General features: G+C 32.0%; 1 protein-coding gene across 1 annotated transcript in view; it reads left to right on the top strand.

Annotated features, from left to right (window-relative positions):
• The window catches only part of LOC110993185 (monocarboxylate transporter 10), a 96124-nt gene extending 72573 nt beyond the window's left edge, over positions 1 to 23551 (top strand). Inside the window, exons 4-12 of the mRNA XM_045634661.1 lie at positions 10796 to 10969; positions 16321 to 16480; positions 17827 to 18134; positions 18827 to 19048; positions 19449 to 19586; positions 20235 to 20361; positions 20635 to 20741; positions 21602 to 21819; positions 23336 to 23551. Of these exons, the coding sequence (XP_045490617.1) occupies positions 10796 to 10969; positions 16321 to 16480; positions 17827 to 18134; positions 18827 to 19048; positions 19449 to 19586; positions 20235 to 20361; positions 20635 to 20741; positions 21602 to 21819; positions 23336 to 23551 (1670 nt within the window). The remainder of the gene's footprint in view (positions 1 to 10795; positions 10970 to 16320; positions 16481 to 17826; positions 18135 to 18826; positions 19049 to 19448; positions 19587 to 20234; positions 20362 to 20634; positions 20742 to 21601; positions 21820 to 23335) is intronic.
• The last annotated feature ends 490 nt before the right edge of the window (positions 23552 to 24041 follow it).

Raw genomic sequence — 24041 nt, 5'->3', positions numbered from 1 at the left:
AACGAAAAGCGATAGTTTATTCTAGGGCTTAAATGTTGTATTAACAATAGTACATCATAAAATAAATTGTATTTCTATACTGTAATTTATAAAGTACAGTTATAAATTAAAATTATACAAACGTATGATTTTTGTAGGAATTCTTGAAATTGCATATCCTTTTCAAGCTTATCATATTTCACTTGAGACAACACTTAAGTATAAACTTATTTATTCATCGGCTTAACCCTGTGGATCTTTGATCTTTGTCAAAAAACTTTATTGTGTCTTAACGAGTTACTTAATATAGAAAAAAAAACATTGACCATCTCTATTTTGTTTACCATTATTGTTCTACGATTCATTAATCAAATAATGATTCGTAAGTTTAATTAAATGTGATATCTATATAGAGTGGTGACACATTCAATCACAGTCTTAATGCAATGCCCCCGAATATAAATAATGAAAAAAATAAATCTAATCGAAAATTCAACTCATACATAATATGTTGCAGCGAAATTGCGTTACACGAGACAAAGGCTTGTGTTAATCAAATTTTGGATAGAATTAAAACCTTAATTTAACTAAAGCCTGTTTACTTAAATCAAGTTTGAATCTATTCTATAATTAAATAGTGTTGTGGGTGCAGTTAAAGTTGATTGAAGGTTCTCGTACCGTACTACGAAAACTATAGAGTATAGACGGTAGCAGAGAAAGTTAAAGAGTTGCCAGGTAATTGTAAATCACGAAGAATTAGTACTTTTAAGTCTGTGTATATAATTATTTTCAATTTTAGTACCTATGGGTTATAGGTTTCATGTTCTTAGCCAAAATATTGGTATCGAGAATTGAAGTGGATACTCCTGACTTAATGATTATGGTGTCTTCACTTCTGAAGTAACAATACTATATATTGTATGCTTATAATATTTTCTTTGTATTAAATACAATAAATAATTTATATTAGTAGGGTAAGACTGTTACAAAAATTACCATGTGTTTTAAGTTAAGTGAATATATTTAAACTTGGCAATCGACTCAAGTAAAGTAATTTTATTGCTACGAATCTGTCTAGTCTGGATGCTCGGTTTAAATATATAAAGGGACGACACTCGTAAAACTAACAGTCAATAATACATTTACAATTGCCACAATCCGATTATATTTAATAGAAAACTTATGACTGAATAATGCAAAGAAATGTGGCAAAAAGGTTGAAATAGTATTATTTACTTTATGAAATTACCGTCTAATAAATAATCTCTTATAAAAAAATGCCGCTTGAACCTTTTACGTCTTGGTCACAGATTCCTGTATCTGTTTCGTCATTATCTCTAATAGTAGATAAATCTTTATAAATATCTTGATCTAAAGAATGAGATAACTGAAGCACCAAAAGAAGTGATATGTGAGTGTTTTTAGTATAGTATTTTATGAGGGCAGAGTAGATATTATTTAGCTTCCGATTGGATTATAAACTTACCAAAATCTCAAAATGGCCTAAACAAGGGTTTTTTAATGAACGAATCTGATTACTTACGGCTGTTAGTATTTATTTAAATTGCGTTGTCTTTGTTTATTGTACTCTATCTAAAGACCTGTGAACAGCAAAGGGAAAACCCGTCAAAAGAACAAAGGATTTTACGTAAAAATACGCATGAAAAATTCTTCAACACAAATGTGTTATAAATTCCAAATCCGTTCTAAATATTATATTCTCGCTGCGTATAAATTGAATGATATCGTCTATCTGATAAACGGTTACATTAATCATCACCTTGCGAAAGACACGTAATGAATAATTTTATAGCTCACACAATTTATGAACTTTCCCTTGATACATTTGATAAATCACGTGACGATTTTTCGCGAATATTTTCGCGAGTAGCATTAATTTTTGAATTAATAAAAATAAATCTATTTGCAATTCACACAGAACATAGTAGTATAGTGATGCAACTACGCATCTATGCATAGTTGGAACATCGTTCTTGGACATCATAGGCAGCTTAAAAGTAAAGCCCGCAAATAAAGTTTAAACTAAATGAGCGCACAAAGTAAGAAATGTAATTGAGATCTATTCTAAAAATAGGTTAATATTTTTTTTTACTTAATTGTAATGTCAAAAATAACAGTAATTTATTCATCTTAATAAAAAAAACTAATAATAGATATAAATGCATAATTGCCCTGAGATACCATTTTAGTACTGCAATCCATATAAGTTTACAAAGTAGTACAAATACTGGAGAGATATGGTTAAAATTAAAAGAAACAGTTAAATCAATACTGTCATTTGGCAGTGGTATCTCGCTTTATTCCTCGAATGGCAGCATTAACTCAAGATAAGCTTTAAGTCACAACTTATACAGGAAGCTCTATGTTTATTTAATAGCTTGCATGGGACCGGAGTGCGATCCATTTATAACAATATATTTTGTTATCTACCAGAGAATGTAGCAAGTTAAAACAAAGATTTACATTTTTGAAATGACCATATGTCATTTTCCTTTCCTTAAATCATATAATGATATAGAAGCGATCCTATCTTTCCTTATTTCTATTCTATTCTATGAGACAGTCATCTTTAAGAAAGTCTAAGTAAATGTTAAAGTTTTCTTTTTTATAGAACAGGGGGCAAACGGGCAGGAGGCTCACCTGATGTTAAGTGATACCGCCGCCCATGGACCCTCTCAATGCCAGAGAGCTCGCAAGTGCGTTGCCGGCACTATAAAAGTAGATGCACTGTAAAATCTTTCGCCATAGCAAAATACGATGTCTTGGGCAAAGCCAAAGGTGGAAAAAGTATCGATATAAGACACGATTATGACGAACGTCTGTTTCGCACGATATTCGCAAAAAGCGCTAGACTGGCAAAAAGGCTGGTGAAGCGGGTGGCCGCCCTAACTGCCAATCATCGACAATCGTTTATTAGGATCGACGTAGGGTGATACCGATATATTAGTGTTGCCAACCTCATAGCACATTTATCATCGAAACTGGCGTTTAATATGTTTCAGCTCGGTGACAGCAGTCGTGATAAGACCGAATATATTTTTAATATAATTTTAGAATTATCACAACATGATTTGTGGGATAAGTTGCGTAATTTCTATTAAGCAGACCGTAATTAATTTTTCGATCTCGAATTTGGAATAAGTTTTGGACGTTTTTCCGTTTTCGAGTAATTTTAATTTTCGATTTTATGGACGTAATTAAAACTTCGTAATTGCTTTTTTTGACAAGCGTATTTATTTACTGTTTAGAGTCTGGTTAGCTTAGACAAGTGGCTTTTAATCTGCAAAAAAGAAGTTTTATATGATTCAGATTAAGAGATAGCATACAAATTTAAATACTACTGTCCTCGTCGGCTACCAGATTACTATTTGTTTGACCAGAAAGAATAGATAAAAAAAGCTTAAACAAACATACATAATTACTATTATATGTATATGTAATATTTCCATACCGTATAGTTTTGGAACGCTTATCAGTTATAAATAATCTTGATTAATGGAACAGATACATACGAGAATGTGTGCCATGGCACATTAGGTTACGGGACTTCAAACATATATATTTTGTATATGTGATGCATTAGTATTATTTATTATTAGCAACTCGAAATGGCAGAGTTAATAAATTTAAAAGTAACAAAGGGGCAATAACTCTTGAAACAACTTTCAGACGTCCATTAATTGAATATAAGAAACGGGAATTCAAGCGTTCAAAGGGAAAACTTTAATTTATGATCGCATCAGTCAATAACGTCACAAGTTCTATGAAAGAAACAAGTCATCGATGTATAACAAGCAATAAATCAAGAATCCTTTGAAGAGCTAGATATTTTAGATGCTATTAAAAGTTCAAGAGAAAATACTTAACTTTGGCAATTTGGCAGAAAAGATGTAAGGTAATTGGTGTATCTTTTAAAAGCGCCAATGCGTGAAGTGGTTGCCACAGATAATTGTTTTTGGTTGTTATTATAGGTTTTTTCTTGGTGTAAAAATCTATAATTTTTCGTTTCAATAATTTTTGTCTAAATTCTTAAAAAGAGTCATTCATCATTTCAACTTTGATGTAACAAAAATAAAGTTTTAATAACATAAAATATAAACTTTATATATATGTTTTATGGAAGCAATCCTATAACATAATAGAGGTTCTTTATAAATTACATTCTCCATAACTTAGTTTATGACAGCAAAATTGTTTTCCATACATTTATTTCTGTGTTCATATACTTCTTTCTCTTGTTAGGTAAAGTGTGGAAATTGTCAACAACAATTACAAATGAATAACAAAAATGTAAGTTTAAATGTAAAACGATAAGTATAAATGATACTGTCCATAATGTTCCATAATTAACGATATTTCGGTTCAAAGATACTTTATATATATACATTTATCAAAATTATCCATATTTCCGATTATTGTAACCATAAAGATCTAACCTAAAAAATATTTATTTATTTATTTAATTGTAAGTAATCTAACAGCTTACACTTATACACATTATAATACAAAATACTAAGACAATACAGAAAGCCAAAATAGAATAATAAAAAACTGAAATTTGACATTTAAAAGCAACAAATAATACTAAGAATTTAAAACTACTACTTAAAAAAATCAGAGTCTTCCCGCTTCTATATATCTTCTATATTGATTTAAAAATATATTTTTTATTGTGTATATTGATAGCTATATACATGTTACATCCGGTAGTCTTCTGAATAGAAACTACAAACTTCATTCATTTATAAGGGGATGAGGTAGCGATCTCTTTATTCTGTTTCGAGAACTATGCAAGAATATAGATGTTCCAGTGCATTTGTTGTCTAAAGAATAAACTTGGCCATTATTTATGAAGTTATATTTCGCCGCAACTGCAGCTCGTTCATAGAAATTGTGGGAATAGTTTTGAATTTAAAAAATGTGATTGTGGCTTTATACTTTTGTTTAGCGAAATTCTTTGTTTATACGGTTGTGAAAAATACAGTACTACTTGATTAAATTATTATGAAAGCTTTTAATTATTGTACAAAATCCTTCATATAATAATAATTTTAATTTAATTTAATTCATACAAACTTCTAAACGTATCGACAGTCCTGCGGTGGTGTGCGCTCATTCGTGTTGTGTTCTGGGTTTTAGCGCCATTTTGACGAATATGTTTCTTCTGTTAATTATTCTAGCCGATCTGAAAAACATATTATCCTCCTAAATGATATCCAATGATGGATATTATCAACAGGTTACGTCACTAAGCTAGAACTATGAATTTATTTCTAAGACAAAGTCTATATTAGTAGATTAAATAAGGTTATTATCAAAACGATTGTTAGATAAGTGTCAAACCATCTTTTTAACAAAATCTTATACTGTATCCGTCGACACACAATGTCTTTATTAATTATTATATTATTTTACTAGTGATGTGATATTATTTTTATGAATGAAAGGGTTATTTCAAAGATAGGACATTTGTCTTCAGTATGTTACATAATTCAGTTCAGATATATTACATAATTATTATATATTGCAAAACTTATAACATGAGTTCACTTACAAACTTACTTCAATGCGATGATTAGTCGATTGCGCTTCTTCTTCAATGCATTAATTCAAAAACAATAAGAGAATCAAAATCAAATTCAGCAAAAAGAACATTTTCAAGTTAAACTTACCTGTTATCCTCCTGCTTATATTCTATTTATTATTAATAACGTATTCAGTCTTGAAGTTGCACCTAGCTATAGCAGTTTTAAGCGTGGTGATAAATTACCAAGCTCTGAAATATGACATCTTAAACAGTTGCTAATATATTGTTCAATTAGCGTGATAAAGTGTCGTTCTATTTACAACACTGCATCTGTATTTTAGAGAAAAAGGCTCTATGAACTTTTTTTATAGAATAGGAAGAAATCGGGCAAAAGGCTTATCTGATGGTATGTGATATTGCCGCCCATGAACACTAACATTTTCAGAAGGCTCGCAAGTGCGTTGCGATCTTTACGCAACTAGCTACCAAAATGTATGTTACATGTGCATAAACTAAATGTAGATTAAGACAGAGTAGTCTATAGATTATGACAATTGATAGAAACTGATTTAGAAATCTAATCTTAACTATATGGGTTATTTATAGCTATTCTTTCAATATATTTCCCTTTACTAAAATTATTTGAAACCGTAAGCTATAAATTCGGAACAAAGCCAGACCGGATGTAAAATATATGTAACTGTGTTGCTTCGTGTGTATCGTCATATACATATAATTTGATAAGTCGGCGACAAATGTTACATCAATCAGTAATGCTTGATTTAACACGGTCGAAAAGATTTATTCAGCAAACGCCATTCTGTAGTTGAAATGTCGACGAACCTTGGCGTAGAAAGTTTTTCAATAAGAGCGTTTGTCAACCACAACGTTTATTTTACAATGAAATGTTAGTAGGAGAGCTGACGAATGTTTTAAGATAATATTTGTACAGGAATATTGTAGTAATGATAAGCCGTAGTCATGCACGTATATGATAATCTTTGACGTCCACACGCCCGCTCATTCTACGCTCCATTTCTTCGCAGTGTCTGTGTAAATATGAGTTCAATCTATGGACAAACGAAGGAAACAAGGATACCTTATTATTTAAACCCTTAGACAATGCACCTAAACTTCCTCTTCACAGGATGTGTTCTTCTTTAGATTCTATCAAAAACATTGACAATCTATCGCACTCCACTACTGCTTTATTTAAAAATAAAATAAAACAACTGTTAATGTCTTAACTCTGCCATGTATATGTGTCGTTGTCATGTTTTGTTTTGTTTGTATCATATAGTATATAAGTGAAACCTATCGTGGATACATCTAATGTGTTTATTTTATGTTTTATTTTTAACTTTATTTTTATTGTCAAGCTATATCCGTTTTGTTTCCAAATAAATAAATAAAAACCTTCATAAATTCTACGTTCGTGGCATCTCAAACACCTTAGTAAAGTATGCTCTTAAGCTAAATCTCATTGCTTTAAAACAAACAAGTGAGAATTGTACAATGTCTTTTAAACTTGGTCACGTCATGTCCGCGCAAATTCCTCTTTATTATAACATTTTATATATTATTTGTCGTAAAGCGAAACTTCTATAACAAAGTTTTGTTGAAGCTTAATAAAGCCGTAAAATCTCAACGTTATTAGTCTGTTGAGATTATGAAATTCGTACAGAGGTATAGAGACTAAGATTTAAAATTTACAATCTACTTGATAAATCGTCATAAACATTACAAATCATTTATAAAAAAAATGAAGAGATCGCTCGAAAGGAATAGGCGCGCAAGTTGCAATCCTTTTTATTTAATTATGTCAATTGTATAATATTTCTGTATGCAACGAAGTGTTAATAAATAAGAATACATGAAATAAAATGTACTGGATGCCAGGGTACTTACGCCATCTATACAAAATATCCGTTAACAATGTGTGAAAATTTCTAAATACACAATCGTGAAAGAAAACCATTTAAACTGCTAAACATAATGTAAACCATTCGTTAAACTAAACACACGGTCTGGCGAAAAACAAATTTACAAGAAAATTTCAAAGTAACCGAATTCAGTTTCAACGGAAACAAATTTTCTCTAGTAATAACTTAGGTTTTAGTATATACGACACTTTGACCAACATCGTTGCTTGATATAAAAAATATCTCTGAAGCAAGTCAACATTTATGTAGACTCAAATGGCTTTATAACCATGACTTATACAAGAGGAAACTATTTGTTTTACTCAGATATTCAGGACATGGCTCGGCGACTCTAAATGTAAACCATTAAATCTATCATCCCTTTCAATAATGCTGAAGATGGCAAATGAATGGGACACTAAATCTGTTTCGTTCATACATACGTTGCCAATAAACATTATTTTAATTGGATATTCTATACCGATACTTGTATAATGGCAAGTCATTTAACAATCTGTCAGGATATTTCTTAATGTGCATTTTGCATGCAATTGCATTCGAATTCTATTTGAAATGTTTACAGTGATTAATTGCAATTAATATAATACAAAATAATGTTTAAATTGAAACGCCAATTATAAGGTTTACAGACTTAACAATAATATGATAAAGAGAATGTATGGTGTGAGTTTGTACTTTTGTATACAGGTATAAATGGGCGTGTAGTGTGAGTATTGAATGTGTGTGTGTGTGTGTGTGTGTGTGTGAATTTGCGTGTGTTAAAATCAGCTTTTTCCACTAGTCAACTCAAAATTTGACTTAGTTTACATTTTTAATTGAAGATGAAGCTATTTAAATGGATATGTTTATTTACATCAGCTGATCTTTGCTTAATACATCTGCCATCTATAGTGGAACTCAAACACCTCACTTTAATCGCGCTATATACTTGCATGTATTAAATTTCACAAAAAAATCAGAAAAGAAAACTTTATACAAAACAAAATAGTTTTTTAATAGAGTAAATCTCAATCGTTTTTGTCAGTCGCATCTGCTTTATAGATGAAAATAAATAGTATTTTTCATAAGGTTCAATTAGTTAAAGTATGATTATATTTGCAAAGTGATACGAGAGGAATAGGGACAATTTAATCTATTAGATATACTGTAAGGCTACTCAAATTTCGTGTGCTGTATGGACTCGAAGGTTTCAGCAGAGCTCGTTTTCAGCCTCAAGCACTATCGTCTACTATAGTTTATTGGTGTAAGAATTTACAAAAAATTAAATTCACTAAGTTCTATGTTGACAAATTATTGATAAGGCTACCCTTTTACTATTCAGTAGACTTATCATGTAGTTATTCTTATTTTAAAAAAGAGTCTATGTACTTATGTACACGTGTTAGAAGTTATACTTATTTGGCGTATGGAAAAAAATAACTAAAATGCAGTAGTAATTAACGATAAATATTAAAATCAATCAAAATGATTTTATTAAAATAAATAAATTATTAGTAAATACTATAACCGTCGAATTGATTTAAAAACACTAAAATAATATTTATTTATTCACACTGTATAATTGTACTGTTACGAAACACATGTTCTAAATAAAAAATTACTAGAATATACAACTTGAACATAGTTATCGATTTCCATGCCACCTAGACCTAACTTTACGATGTCGAATTTAGGTGTTGGTGTGCGCGCGCATCGTTAAAATTCACTCTCATCATTTTCTCCATCGCGCCAAAAGAAGTATAACTTCAAAAATCCCACTATTTAAATTATAGTTGTTTTCTTACCCTTTGTGATTTAATACGTATGCGACAATATAAGTGACATTTCATTCAAGCATTAATTGCTAACACTCTGCCTGAAATTCAAAATTCGAAAATTCATGACTTCGTATCTAATTTGGCAAAGGCTGATAATTGCGCCAAAAACGCTGCATATCTTCGTGACGTTCCGTAAAAAAATTACCCTCATGCGCCTTAAGAAGTTTAAGCCAAAAAGTGTACATTTAAATTCAATTTAACACAGAACATGATGTCGGTGAAGCTCAAACGATACCTTCTGTTTATCGCAATGTTTAATACCGTCATTAAGACAATTTTGCTTTTAGCGGCTACTTAATTTCTGTTAACGATGATGTATTGACGCCTCACGTACACAAAAATACCGCACGATTAAACCTTAATTACAAAGCATGAAAGATAGGTGTAATGAATCATTTGATTTATTTTTCACGCTATCTAAAACACCGTAAAACTTCTAAATAACAATTAATTAGCGATCCAGCATCCATTATTCGACGAGTTGCTTTTAAAAGATGTTTTGAAATGTCACCTATACAATTTTCATTCTACAAAATTAAACTGCAATTTAAAGTTCTTGAAGGATGGTACAAAAGATCAAATGTAATATCAACCTGGAGAAGTCGTTTGTATTATACATATCTGCTTAATATAGGAAAACTCGTGATTTCGTCCGTATCATGTCTGTATCATACATTACATGTACATACGTACGTAATTTAATAAATATATCCTTTCTATTAATATCTCTGGTTTGTCCAAGCATTTTAATTCCCCATTCGTCCCAAATGAATTGTTCAAAGATATGTGACATTAACGCTCTTTATGCCTACACTATCAAAATAACTTGCTGAAGTTATGGTAGTCCGAAAGTTTTGGACAGCTGGCTTTGGACTTGTAATGATGCGCTAAGAGTGAGTTACTTATAACCTGCTCAAATTCTGCGAGTTAATGCTTATTTTATTTGACTATTACCCAGTAGAAGCTTTATGTAACAGATTTAATTCGTCAATGACTAGTCAATTGCATTCCTTTAAGAAATTCGATCGATCGAAAAATTTAAAAAAAGGTGGGACGACGACATTCGACAAGTCGCGACAACATGCGGTAGAGTGGCCATAGAAAGGCCAGAATGGTGAAGATTGGGGGAGGCCTTTGCCACCTGGCAAACGGACATGAAAAAGTGGAACAAAAGAACAATAAAGAAAAATAAAGAAAATACTGTCTTGTCCGAAAAAAGGCTATAATATTAAATTATATATAGCTATTTATACATGGATGATACCGTGATTTAGAAATAATTTGAATGCTAATAATATTCCTTATTATAATATAGGTAATACTAGCATTAACGGCCATGACCGTTGACCAGCCACACATCTAAGTGTCTAATCGTTTTCTATAATTATAAGTAATCTAACAGCTTACTTAATACATTATTATTATACAAAATACTAAAACAATACACAAAGCCAAAACAAAATAGTGATTTTACTTAAGATAAAGTAAATATTTTATATTAATTTCAGGATGTCTTGGGGCAATGTCAGCAAGCGTGGCGTTAGCTCTGTCACCTGTGACGGTTGCGCTCTGCGTTCGGAAATCAACACGGGTCACCGCTGTTGTTGGAGGTCTTGTAGCAGCTCTCGGATGTCTCTTTACTTCTTTCGCGACACAGTTTCACCAGCTATTCTTCAGTTACGGTAAGAATTGTACTACAAGGTTTCACAAGGCGGTATCTACCTCACAATATCTTATATGTTACCTGTACTTATCTACACGGGTTATAAGTTATACCTCTTTGGTGTAACAAGATAATAATCGTTCCAAAAAATGTATTTTTGCCTTATTCGTTTGTAGAATAAACGACACTAACAATAGAAAAACTGAAATGTTGATAAACTTGTGTCGGGTTTTTCGTGGCGGTGTTCACGCGCATTTTAAAAATTTACTCTCATCATTTATAACGCGCCAAAAGAAGTATTACTTCCAGAAGAAAGCAGACAGTTTATATAATAGGTGTCACTTAGGTTTGTTAGTGACGTCAGTCGGTTTCTCTTAACATCCGTGTAACATGACAAAAGTTACCAATACTTAAATAAATGTATATAAAATTAAAAAATCCAATTAAAAGACACCTATAAACAATAAGGCTACAGCTAATTACAGCAATTTTATGATCTTAACACCGCAAGGATTACAAAACAATTAGCGCGCACTGTGGGACGCCACATAAATATTTATTCAATCAGAAACTGCTAAAGTAATAAAATGAGGGTAGCTCTGGTCAATTTTAAACACGCAAAGTGTCAGTTGTGAATTTTTATTAGACATTGAAACGTCGATGTAGCACTTTAAAGGAAATGCATGCAATTCAATGAGTTCGGCGGAAATTTTCCCGCTGTTTCATTATGAGGTCAGTATAGACGAGTGGGTCTTTATGTGCATTCTAGCAATAACAGGGTAAACGTATTTGGCGATGTTCCATACACCTGTGGTTTCACTGGAACATAAAAAACGCTTTTTGTTTACAAATCATGTTACCTCAATTCATATTGGTAACATAGGCGGCGAGTTCGAATTGAGAACGTATACAGATTTTTTGAAAACTATCTAAATAGTTTATAAAAGAAATCCCAATATTAGGAATAAATTTTGAAGTCGATACCATAGCGCTGAGTGTGCTAAGTGACTCCCGTAAGTGGAAAAGGGATTGGATTTTGACATACGGGAGTCATACTTTACGATTCTCGAATAGCATTGATCGTAAAGTTTACTTCATGTGTCATACGTACAAGCTTATTCCAACTATTTATTATAATTTATACATAATATAGTCTAGATTAGTTTTACTTCATCAAATAATTTTAAAGAATTACTTTGATTCCTCCATACTCAGACTGATAGTCCGCCCGAAGGAAATAGTGGCAGAAATAGAACTTACGTGGAAAGCCTAGTAATCGAGTAGCATATATAAAATAACATTCTGACAATTTATAACTAGCCTTCGTAGAAGTCAGTTACAAAGATGTAACGTCTTTTAACATGTTCATTTTCCCTCCTGTTGATTCTACTGACTACAATGCGTAAAACAAATTGAGACAAAATTATGACATCAAAAGACTCTCAAACATGAATTTGAAATCATGACTGAAATATTATGTCAGTTCATATAAATTTCATAAAATATACAATTTAATTAATATTATTCGTTGACTCAATTTATTTGGCGTCGCTATACATCAAAGGAATTCGTTAATTGGCGTGAGTAGCGGATATTCAATGCTCGAACGATAATGCGCTGAATTTATTGAGACCTAGTACTTTTTATTACGCATTAATTAACTACACATACTGCTTATTAATATTGTTTTGTAAACATACTGAAGGCCACCTTATTACTTTTATTTTTGGCGATTTGCATCGCAACATCGCCGCATCTTAGGATTCTACTTAGCTTCTGGAAGTTTAAACATCCATAAATATCGTAATAGGCTGTGGACGCAAAAGCAAAACTCCACGCGTATCACCTCGACGTCCGTCACTTTTTGCCTGGCACTACTACTATGTGGAACCAGCTGCCAACTAAAGTATTTTCAACGAATTCGACATAGGACACTTCAGTAAAAGAGCACACCAATTATTAAAAGGCCGGCAACGCACTCGCTAGATATCAGACGTCGAGTGTATCTCCTGTCCGTTCGCCCCGTGTTGTATATAAAAAAAATTACACGTATCGTAAAAATACCTGTTATTTTCAATTTGGTATATAATTCAATTTTAAAGAAAACTTGTTTGTGCCTCATTGATACGAGTCTTCACGTAACAGCGAGGTCGAATATCGTAGATATTATTTTATTATCCTGCAAAATGACAATATTAGAATTGAGGATATTTTCAAGTTTCCGTATTACGTTATCTAGTATTCTGTGTTTATAACTATGCACATTTCCCATTTATTAGATTTAAAATTAAATTTGTAGGTATGGACTTGAATGTAATCTTGCTGCAAATACATTGAAAGTTATATCGCCTACGCACCTATTTGTAATAATGTAGATAAAAAGGTTGTTAAACTTCTTACTTATAATAATTGTTATTTGTACCAAAGCTTAAATTAGCTCGTATTAAGAAAAAAACAATTTGTAGTAGTTAAACTTATGTTAAATTATGTAAACTACGAAAACTATTGAATAAAATGCCATATCGTCAAGAATGAAGTGCCTTTGCTAACCACTTGTATTAGCATTTAAATTGTCAATATACTTGTAGCCAAGTATCCAGTTGACCAACGTTTTCATAGATACATACTATGTCATACATTATTGATTATAAGGTTTTTAGGTTATCGCTATATTGTTATTATTAAGGTAAATTTGAAATACTACATCCTAATGTCATGTAATTGCCCACTTTTTAAATAATTAACAATTTAAAATGAATTTGAAAATAGATTATAATTGTTCTTTATTTAAAAAAGAATATGAGAGCCATGCACCAGCCCTATATTTTTAGCTATAGACAAATCTTTGACACTTAATTTATACTTTGATATTATGCAACTTCTTTATAATATTATTGGCACTAATAGCAATCAGATTTACTCATTTAAATTTGAGCAATTTCATTCCTAAAAACTTTTAATTATTACGCTTTATACCTATTTAAATGTTTTATTACATAAACATACAATTTCGAGATGTTTCTGTTATTTCCAGCATCGGATGAGACAAAGGTCCCGTTTCCTTCTTGTAAATTGTGCAAAAGTCGTAAAGCATGCGTAATCGTAAATTTTCAATTGCCTTTAAATTTTGATTCGCGCATAAAACGAAACCTCGAACGCTGCTGTTTCGAGGTTTGCAAATTGAAATTCTATGCTTGTTTTTAGTGAAATTATCCTTTAACTGCAGTATATGAGTTGATTTCACTTTGTGCCCGAGAAATATTGAGATTAGACACTTCACGAGCCTATTTATTTATTAGTCCCATCAATAAACTAGAACTAATGCGTGCACCGATAGGTGCGAACGTCGTGCACCTAGTGATTAGTTTACACAAATGAAAGAGAACTACAAAATATGACCTAAAATAACAAAAGAATTTAAGAGTAAATGCTAACAGAAAGCCCTTCATATTATCATATGGGAGGTCAGAAAAAATATCTAGATCTTTCGAGCCCTAAAGTTGACTGCATTCTGTTTAAAAAAAATTACACCTTTTTAGTTCAGGCCTAAGATTTCTGTAGCTGCTTAATGATAATTGTCTAACACACGCCGTCCACTTTTTTAGTCTATGGCAAGCTGGTTTCTTCACGATGTTTTCCTTCGCCGATCGAACGTATTTTAAATCCCCATATAGGAATTAAGTCCATTTGTGCACAGCCGGAAATCAAACTTACGACCTCTGTTATGAGAGTCGCATGATGAAGCCAGTTTGGTTGAGATAAAAATGTATCTGCTTTTTTTCAACGTCTCCAAAACATACCGCAACCGAAATAGATCATCCACAAAATTGATATGAAATGAAAGTACTAAAAATTGCAAGACAATGACGGAAATAAGATAATGTAATGTAATAGACATCTTAAACTGGTGACGTCGCTATTGAACTACAAGACAAGCAAAATGAAAATTGAAGAGGTATAATCCATAATTGAATGTAAAATTTAAACTTTCATAATTCACAATTTCACAAAACAATTAAGTTACTACAAGTAATTAATGTTACTTTCGTTGAATGAATTCTAAAATCTATAAGATTAATATTGAATTTTGAGAAACATTTTTATGATTCTCCATATTTGAGTAGCTTATGACACCGTTATTACATTACTCATAGCATTGTAAATTCTATGAATAAATATTTTACCCTATTTGGAATTGCGAAGTAAGATATAGGCTATTTAATATTTAAGGTTCCATAGAAAAATGTAATGTTACACAGATATATTTATGTGTCTTAAAATAATGATTATCCTGCCAGGTACTAAGCTTTTTAATGAAGTCCTGAGTGATATTTTAGACTCTTTACCTTTGCTCCAGAATAATTTTGCTAATTCTTATTGAATAACAAACATCCAAACTTACTGTTGAACGTGGTTTTTTGGACTAAACGGAAATCAGATTTTGATAGAATGCCTTTGTGGATTAACGAGGCATTTGGTAATTTCGGCCAATACCTATAAATGTTACAAAATATGAGAAAAAAAATTCTCATTTGTATCAGGCACAGTAGGCTGATCATTAAATTAGTTGACTAACTGAACGGACCTCTGACCCAATGCCATTATGGGACGTACAAACTCAAATTACTTTAAAACGATTTACCATTTTTTCTTAAGAATGACAACCCTAGCTTAATTTAACCAATGGACGGAAATTTCATTTCATTATACACTTGGACCGAATTTAATCTGATAAAATAAATTGGCATGATAGGAGCCACATACAATAAAACATATTACTTTACCTCTTTGTTTTTGTAATTGTACCAAATTATTACTATTGAAATACGGCTGCCCACTTATAATTGGATACCTATTATCTACGCTGATACAAACAAAATATTTGGGTCGGTAAATTCCTTTCCTTTTTTGAGAAAATAATTTGACACTCATTTAGATCTCAATTTCTTTGTATTAATCACAGATTAAAGATGACAGTTGCAGTGTTGGTAATATTGAACATAGCTCCAATTACACTGTGTGCGTTATACTTGACGCGAAAAAAGTTGCGTTACCTCGCTTATATATGTATATATATATATATAAATATTAACATTAGACATCGTTTAAATCCAAATCAAATCAAAAATCATTCATTCATATAGGTAACATAATATACATGAACGTCAAAAAAATTAAATGTACATTAAATTAATCTAACTTTACATTTACTGCCAGTTCTCAAATCAAGGGCGTAGAACAGTTAAATTCTATAATCCAAAATTGTATTTTGTGTTAAAAAGCAATTTATCTTGCATTTTTTTTATCCTGAATACTAATCAAAACTTGCCAATTTAATTTTAAAAAATGAAGAGCATTAACAATTTCCAGGGACCGTGGTCGGTGTGGGTGTGGGGCTAACGAGAGACTGCTCCACTCTGATGGTGGCCCAGTACTTCAAGCGACGCCGAGAGCTAGTAGAAATATTTATAGTCAGCGGAAGTGGACTCGGTATTGCTGTCATGTCGACATTCATCAGAGGGGCGATCAGGTATAGTGATAAAATGGTAAATGTCATAAGTCGCAATGCACTGATTTATCATAACATATGGATTTACCTTTGTAGCCAAATTTGTACAGTAAAAAATAAATAGATTTTTCAACATTTAACATCCAAATTCTATATAGTCGCTAGTGATATATAATATGTTCCCTTTATATATCACTAGTGATATATAATATGTTCCCTTTATATATTACATACAATACTTTAAATAATACACTAGCGACTAGAATAAATAAGTAAATAAATAGCCCGCCCCGGCTTCGCACGGGTGCAATGCTGATACTAAATACACTACAGAAAATCTGTGAACGTTGTATATAAAAATGTGGGTTATCCATAAGAGATAGACATATACCATCACGGACTTTTCTGTAGACCTTTTCAATGTGTACAATACTTAGTACATTATTTTGATAAAACTCGTAGGGTTCAGCCTGCGTTTGCAATGTAAGCGGAAAAAATGTAATTATTTACGACATCACATTAGAAACCTCAAAAATAACAGTACTTCTCCACTATTTAATGGATGAAAATCTTTATTAAAAAAAACCGCATGAAAATCCGTTGCGTAGTTTCATAAAGATTTAAGCATACAAAGGGACAGAGAAAGCGACTTTGTTTTATAATATGTAGTGATTCGTAAAGAATAATTTTCGTAAAATGGTTAATAAATGAACATAGAATATTTTAAGTTTAAGTTTAATGTTAAACACTCTTTCTGAACATAACAAGCGCTCTTTAAGGGGCGCTTGTTATGTTCGCGCGCTTCTTCGACCCATGAATGCTGAAACTGAATAAACAACGTGAAACTTAAAAAAACACCTGAGATAAAATACCTCACATGACACGTAAAGAAGAAAAAGAAAAAGAAAAGCGCCACTGCAACCTTTAGTGAGGATAAAGATTGCAGTTTGTTTATGTATCCATTTAGAAAGATCGATACACGATTGATATAACTTCACTCGATAGAAAAGAAATCCAAACAGCCAATTTTTGACACTTTGAATTCAGTTTATGACGAAAATTTATATGGAACATGATTTTGAAATTTACACGATATTTTTTATCGCAAGCCAAGTAATTAAATAAAAAAATACAAAACAACAAATTTAATTTATTTATTTTTACATAACAAATTGTTATTACGGGCCGGCGCGCCTCAGTGCTCTAGCTCTTCACTGTGCATGATGCATCGCAGTAGAGCCCGGGATACTGACACAGCAATTCGTGCTGGGATAGGGCCTTAACAAGCGCCTGAATATCTAATAAGACGAAAATGTTGTAGTTGGTAAAAGGAAGTGTTTTTATACCGAAGATCTTGATTTTTTCAGAGCGATCGGTTGGAGACTTGGTCTACAAGCAGTAACAGGAGTCGTATTTGTAACATTCATACTCGGCACATTCTACCGCTCAGCATCTCTGTATCATCCACAACGCCGGGCAATTTTGCACCTTAAAAACCAAAATAAGATCAAGAGAAAAATGAAAGATAGAAATAAATCCGATGATCGTCAGCCGTTCTTTGACTTCTCTACTCTAAGATCCAAGACAGTGCGTATACTTCTCATGTCCACAGGAATATCTGCGTTTGGGATTAATACGCCGATTTTCTATCTCGCGTATCATGCTGAAGAAGAAGGTGAGTTTATCAATGCACATTTATACAAAATAGGACATCAAATAAACACAATTGGGATAAAAAGTGTTTTATAGTAAAAAAAATATTAGGTTCCCTTAATTAATTTAGTTTTTGATTTCACATTAATTAAGATATGTTTAATAATTGATTTTAGAAATCGTTCTGTGCGTAGAATCGAAAATAAACACATTTTTTTTAACTATCAGCTGTATTCGTTACTGGGAAAGAAAAATTTAAATAACCTTTGGACCAAGATTTGGCCCCTCAAATAGAACTTTAAGCGACATTGCAATAAATCATATTGTAATAATAGATGACAGTTTTCCGGTAATGATGATGACATAACTATTAAGTGCCGCAGGGTAACAATGCCTACTATTATCGTAGTCACATAAACTATACGTAGATAGGAGATCAATCGACCAGTCGAATTATTTTTAGATAGGTGCTTTGTGCTGCAGGTTTCTTATATAAAGAAACATAATCAATTTAAAAAAATGTTTGCGTGTACTAGTGCAGACACGTAAGAACTTCTTTATGACCTTAATTTTTGAAAAATGATCTACTAAATGCAACTTCACAGAAATTGATAAAATGAAGTTAAATTAGATAAAGTTTAACAACAGGTTACCCTTCTCAGCAATAGGTACTTGCAAATTATAGTTTGTATAATTTTAATTTTATGTATTAAGGTTTGGGTGACACAGCAGAAATACTCCAAGCGTACTTAGGCCTAGCCTGGGCAGTAGGTTGTGCTGCCTTTGGGTTACTGGTACGTCAGAAATCAGCTGAGTGCCGCATAGCAAGACAGTACTTGACCCAGGCTGCGGTGTTTGTCTGTGGTTTGGCGACAATGGCTCTTACTGCTGTTGAAGGGTCGCATAGTGGATATGTCATGTTTGCTTGGGTTTATGGTACGTAGCCTCCTACATTACACCTTTAAATATTTTTTCCTATAATGCTTATACCAAAATTGTTTCACCAAGAACTTTCTCTTAATGTTTTTTGCGACGTGAAATTTCTATAATTTATGACATATTAGCGCCATTGTAATATTTAATTATTAGGTTTAATCTCGACATATTCGATTAGATAATATGTAGATACATAACTAAAAGAATACACTTGTGTTCTAACAGACCTTATTATGTAACGGTTTCATTAACAAATCAATAGTATGTATAATAAAGTGATGATAATACAGTTGATGACAATAACATGCATGCTAAACATCCATTGGCATAAATCAACATACACTTCCGCAGTATTAAATATTATAAAATTAGTATACTCGTATCATTAATTTGTTTCTAGGTATATTCTGTGGTGGCTACCACTACTCCTTAAAAATGTACACTTACGAACGCGTGCGATCCCGAAACTTCGCCCGCACATGGGGTTTCGTGCAATGTTCACAAGCTGTGCCTATCGCTATTGGAGTGCCGCTTTCGGGTAAGATTGAATAAAATTGTTTTATTATCGATATTGTATATATATGGGACTTAAACGGCAAAACAGGTTAAAGTACTACGAGAATGTGCGAAACATCGTCTATATTCATATTTTTATATGCTCTAAACTTAAATTTAAAGATATTAAACTTTAAGTAGTATACGTTAAATTTAAAAAAGCACCTCTTGATTAATAATTCTTATAAAAACCTTAAACTATACATTGGCATACTTCTTATACCAAACATCCAACCATTGCAAATCAAAAATCCAATTTTTGATTTGCAATGGTGCAAAGCAAAGACTTTTTTTATGATCGCAACCTGATATTATATCTTAATTTTTTGGAAATATTTAGGGTCTTTAATAAGAAAATGGCTGTGGAATGAACGGTGAAGTTAATGTCGGAAAATTTAAGTGCTTAAACTGCCCACAGCTAACTAGTGATCCTTCTCCGTCGATAGTCTATGATATAAAAAGAGTACCGACAGTTTGTTACGCCGGCTTTTTCTCTCGGCCTACACTCTATATTCTTTGCCGATGAGTAGGGATGCCTACAGGTTCAAATTTAACGACGTGGAATAAGTGATACCTTGATGATCTTATGTTCCAAAAAAATAAACGTAACTTATATATCATATTCTTCTAGGGTATATAAACGTTGGCTGCGGCGGAAAGGCCGGTTACTACTTCAGTTCGACGTGCTCACTCATAGGGTCGCTCTCGCTATTTTGTATTGACCTGCATCGACGGAGTGTAGCGCACAAACAAACCAAGTACGTACATAATTATGTTTTGGTTTTACGAGATACATATTTTATTAAAACTTTTTTTATAGATAAATATATTTTTATTAGGTTGATATCTCTTTATTTTATATGAGTATTATAGCTATATGTAATGTTCACTAATTGCCGCTACGTTAATATTTGTAATATTTAACTTAATTAAGTATAAAATTTACAAGTTTTTTTTTATATATTATGGATAGATTAATCGATGCTCTCTTTACATACTTTCTATGCTTTTCTTTTATAATGTTTTTACAGAGAGAATGGCGGCACAGCGTCGTGCGAAGCCGCGCATGGGCCGGCTCGACGCAGCCGGAGTCGGGATCGAGAACCGCGCGCAGCTACTGGCGCAGCCACGGCTTTAGGTATATTACTACTAATCGTATAACCACCAGGGCTTTTTCTTATAGTATGTGATTTCATTATACATGCAGGTATCTGCCAACTAGCTTGCTAGCTAATCAATTAACAGTCTAGCCGTTTATTTTCAGCCAGTGGATTAAACAGCTAGGCGAATGACTACTGTCAATATGGCAAACCACAACTTTGATGGTGTTTTCATGAAAAACAACGAGTACAATGGAAAAGTGTAGCGACGATTATAATGTGAATTTGACTCAAGCAATTTAATTTTAAAGCAATTTTTTTTGTCATGTTTCATTTTTTTTTTCTGTCAAATAACGACTCTATCGTACGAATGGCCTAAGCATTACCCAGCCAGTTTATAAATGTTGAAAACAAACTTTAGTAGTTATAGCTAGATTGTTAATTGAACGGCTAATTAAGCTAGTTGACAGCGACATATCCTTCTTTTTTATGGAGACAGTGCTTACTCGCAACACTAACCAATTAAGTATACATATAGTATAAATATTTAAAAGTATGTAATGTATTTATTATTTATTACTGACCAGGCCTACCTGACTGAAAGGCCTTTATTTCTGTATTTTATTGCAGAACAATATTATCAAAGAGTCTGCAAAAAGAGAAACAGCGCGGCCAGCCACTCTTATTCGTACTCGTTATTTCGTTGTTTTACAAAAAGTATTTTTCATATTGAAAAATCTGTCAAACTATACTGACGTGTGTTTTTAACATACAGTAATTTAGCACTGCAGCGACCTCAAAGCCTAGGACGATTGTCTTTATGTAGTTTTCTGTTTTATATTTTAGTTGTTTATTAGGTATTTATTTACGCTTAGAATTGCCAATATTTCCAAAATAGTTCTAGGTGCAGAACTCGTGGCCCCAGGTCGAACTGGGCGCGACCTGTTGGACAGCATAGGTCCAGGTAGTCTCGGGTCACCACCGCCTAACCTCCCGCCAGAGCTGACGTGCATTAGCGAAGAGGGTGGCTTAGACCTAGATCTGGACTTAGACATCCCAGAGCATTTATTAGAGGATCTAGATTGTGGGGGCGACTGTATTACTAGCTGTAATAAGGTGAGAAAATACTAAACTATTTTTCAGGAATAATGTTTATATTTAAAAAAAATACAAAGTGCTACATAATAATACACTGCCAATATGTGATGTAAAATTATACGATATAACTCATTAATACAATATTATATATGTGAAGTTCATAATATAATTTCGGGCGTTTGATTACAAAATTGATTATTAAAGCCCGTAAAAAATTTACATTTTTCGTAATAATAATCAAATAAATGCGATAAAATACAAAAATAAAAAATAATTGACTACGGGTCTAAAGAGCTTTTTAAAATCACAGTATTACTAATAGCTGAGCATTAACAGTGCCATAATATACATATCTGAACTATTCCGTAAACTATTTAATAAAAATAATCATTTTGAAGGTGATGCCGGTAACAATTGCCAAATGAAAGGTTTTTGGCACTTTACATATAGGTTTTAAGTAAGTATTAAGCTAGCTCCTACTCTCTGAGCGTCAAGGTACAAATAAAACAACAATATTCCTCAATATTTGTTCAGCAATTTAAGCATTTAAGCGTAACAACTTATTTAAACTTTATACGTGGCTACTAAAGAAACTAACTTGCATACAAATACATTGTGATATCACCTGAACTATATTTTTTTTTCTAGAAAAAACTTATTCTAAAATGCACATATGATCCAATATTTTAATTGACCCATTATTAAACGTAATTAACATATAGTACAAGTATACATTTCAAAATAAATTTAACTATTTATGTTGACATGATTATTTCAGTATTTATATTGTAACAGTAATGTTGAATTTCCTCCGTATTTTTTTGTAATTTTTCGTCATAATATTGCACCAAATGTTAACAAAAAATACAGTTTTTAAATGATTTATCTCATAGTACGGACGCGGAGCACGAAGAATTTCGTACAATGACCTTTGGGCCTACTGCCAGTGGTTAAAAACATTTTTTTTATAAGTACGAATATTAAAAACGTTAGGTTTGATTTTTATTTAGACTAAACGGCTTGATGAATTTATAAAAAGGAAAAGTTATGATTGCGACTAAGATTTGGTAAAAAAAACAGAAATACTCTTAAAAAAAACATTTAATTTTAGTCAGAGGCATCTATTTCTGATGAACTATCAGATGTTTCGCCAGATACGTTACTACTTATATACTATACTATAACATATATACTACTTATAACAAAACAAACCAAAGTACATGTGCACCACCGCATGTCTTTATGGTTATGACTTTAGGTTTACAATCTCTGAATACGGCGGTCACTGCATCTTTGTGAGCGCAACGGCAATATGTTTATGCGCGAGCGACAAAGACATAAGATGAGGGGTCATTGTACGAAATTCTTCGTGCTCCGCGTCCGTACTATAGTCAGGAATTAGGGTTGCCAGATCTGTCATATACGATTAATAATATTAAAAGGATATTAGCGTTAATCTACGTTCTGTAAATGGAACAAATTCTTACAAAATAAATGCTTAATATGTATAATTACTTGCCTCATATATTTGCAGGTAGAAAACTATCTAATGCTAAGCGAGTACGAGAACAACTTAATAGCAGAACTGCCAAATGTAAACGAGCGTCGCGGCCGACGTTGGTCCATAGTTGTGGCAAACTCGCCACAGCCTTCGAACCACGACACGCCTGAACACTCCATCAAATGGAAGAAAAAGTGCCATAACACAAACAACAGACTGATAACAGTTATCAACGAGGCCTCCATGTAAAGACAATAAATAGAAAAATAAACCTATTTAACCTCATAATTTATTTGATGTGTGTTAGTATTTGTGTATTTCAATAATTTATTAAATTATTATTAGAAAATGTGTTTTCTTCTTACCCCCTCGTATGACTCACGTATTTGGCTTGATGTTGATTAATAGAATTAATATTTTTTTTTATAAATTGGGATTTTTATACCCGCCAATACCCATCAACAAAATCTTTCGTCAAAACATTGTATAGGTTCTCTTTATATAATGAATAACGAAAAATGTTTTTCTATTACCTATGAGGAACCAATAAGGAACAATTATAAAATTGTACTACTTAACACAACCATTTTAAAAAAAAGTGAAATAAGCCACAAGCAAGGGCACGCTCCTAAAGCTAAGAAAACAGGGTAAATAGCCATAAAAACAGCAGAAAATCTCTATGAGATAAACAATTCCGTTTACTCAAAAAAAAATATCTCTGTCTATGGTCTCAAAGACA

This window comes from Pieris rapae, chromosome 3 (assembly GCF_905147795.1).
Source record: "Pieris rapae chromosome 3, ilPieRapa1.1, whole genome shotgun sequence".
Taxonomy (NCBI): Eukaryota; Metazoa; Arthropoda; class Insecta; order Lepidoptera; family Pieridae; genus Pieris; species Pieris rapae.
This window is presented reverse-complemented; position numbering and strand designations above follow the sequence as displayed.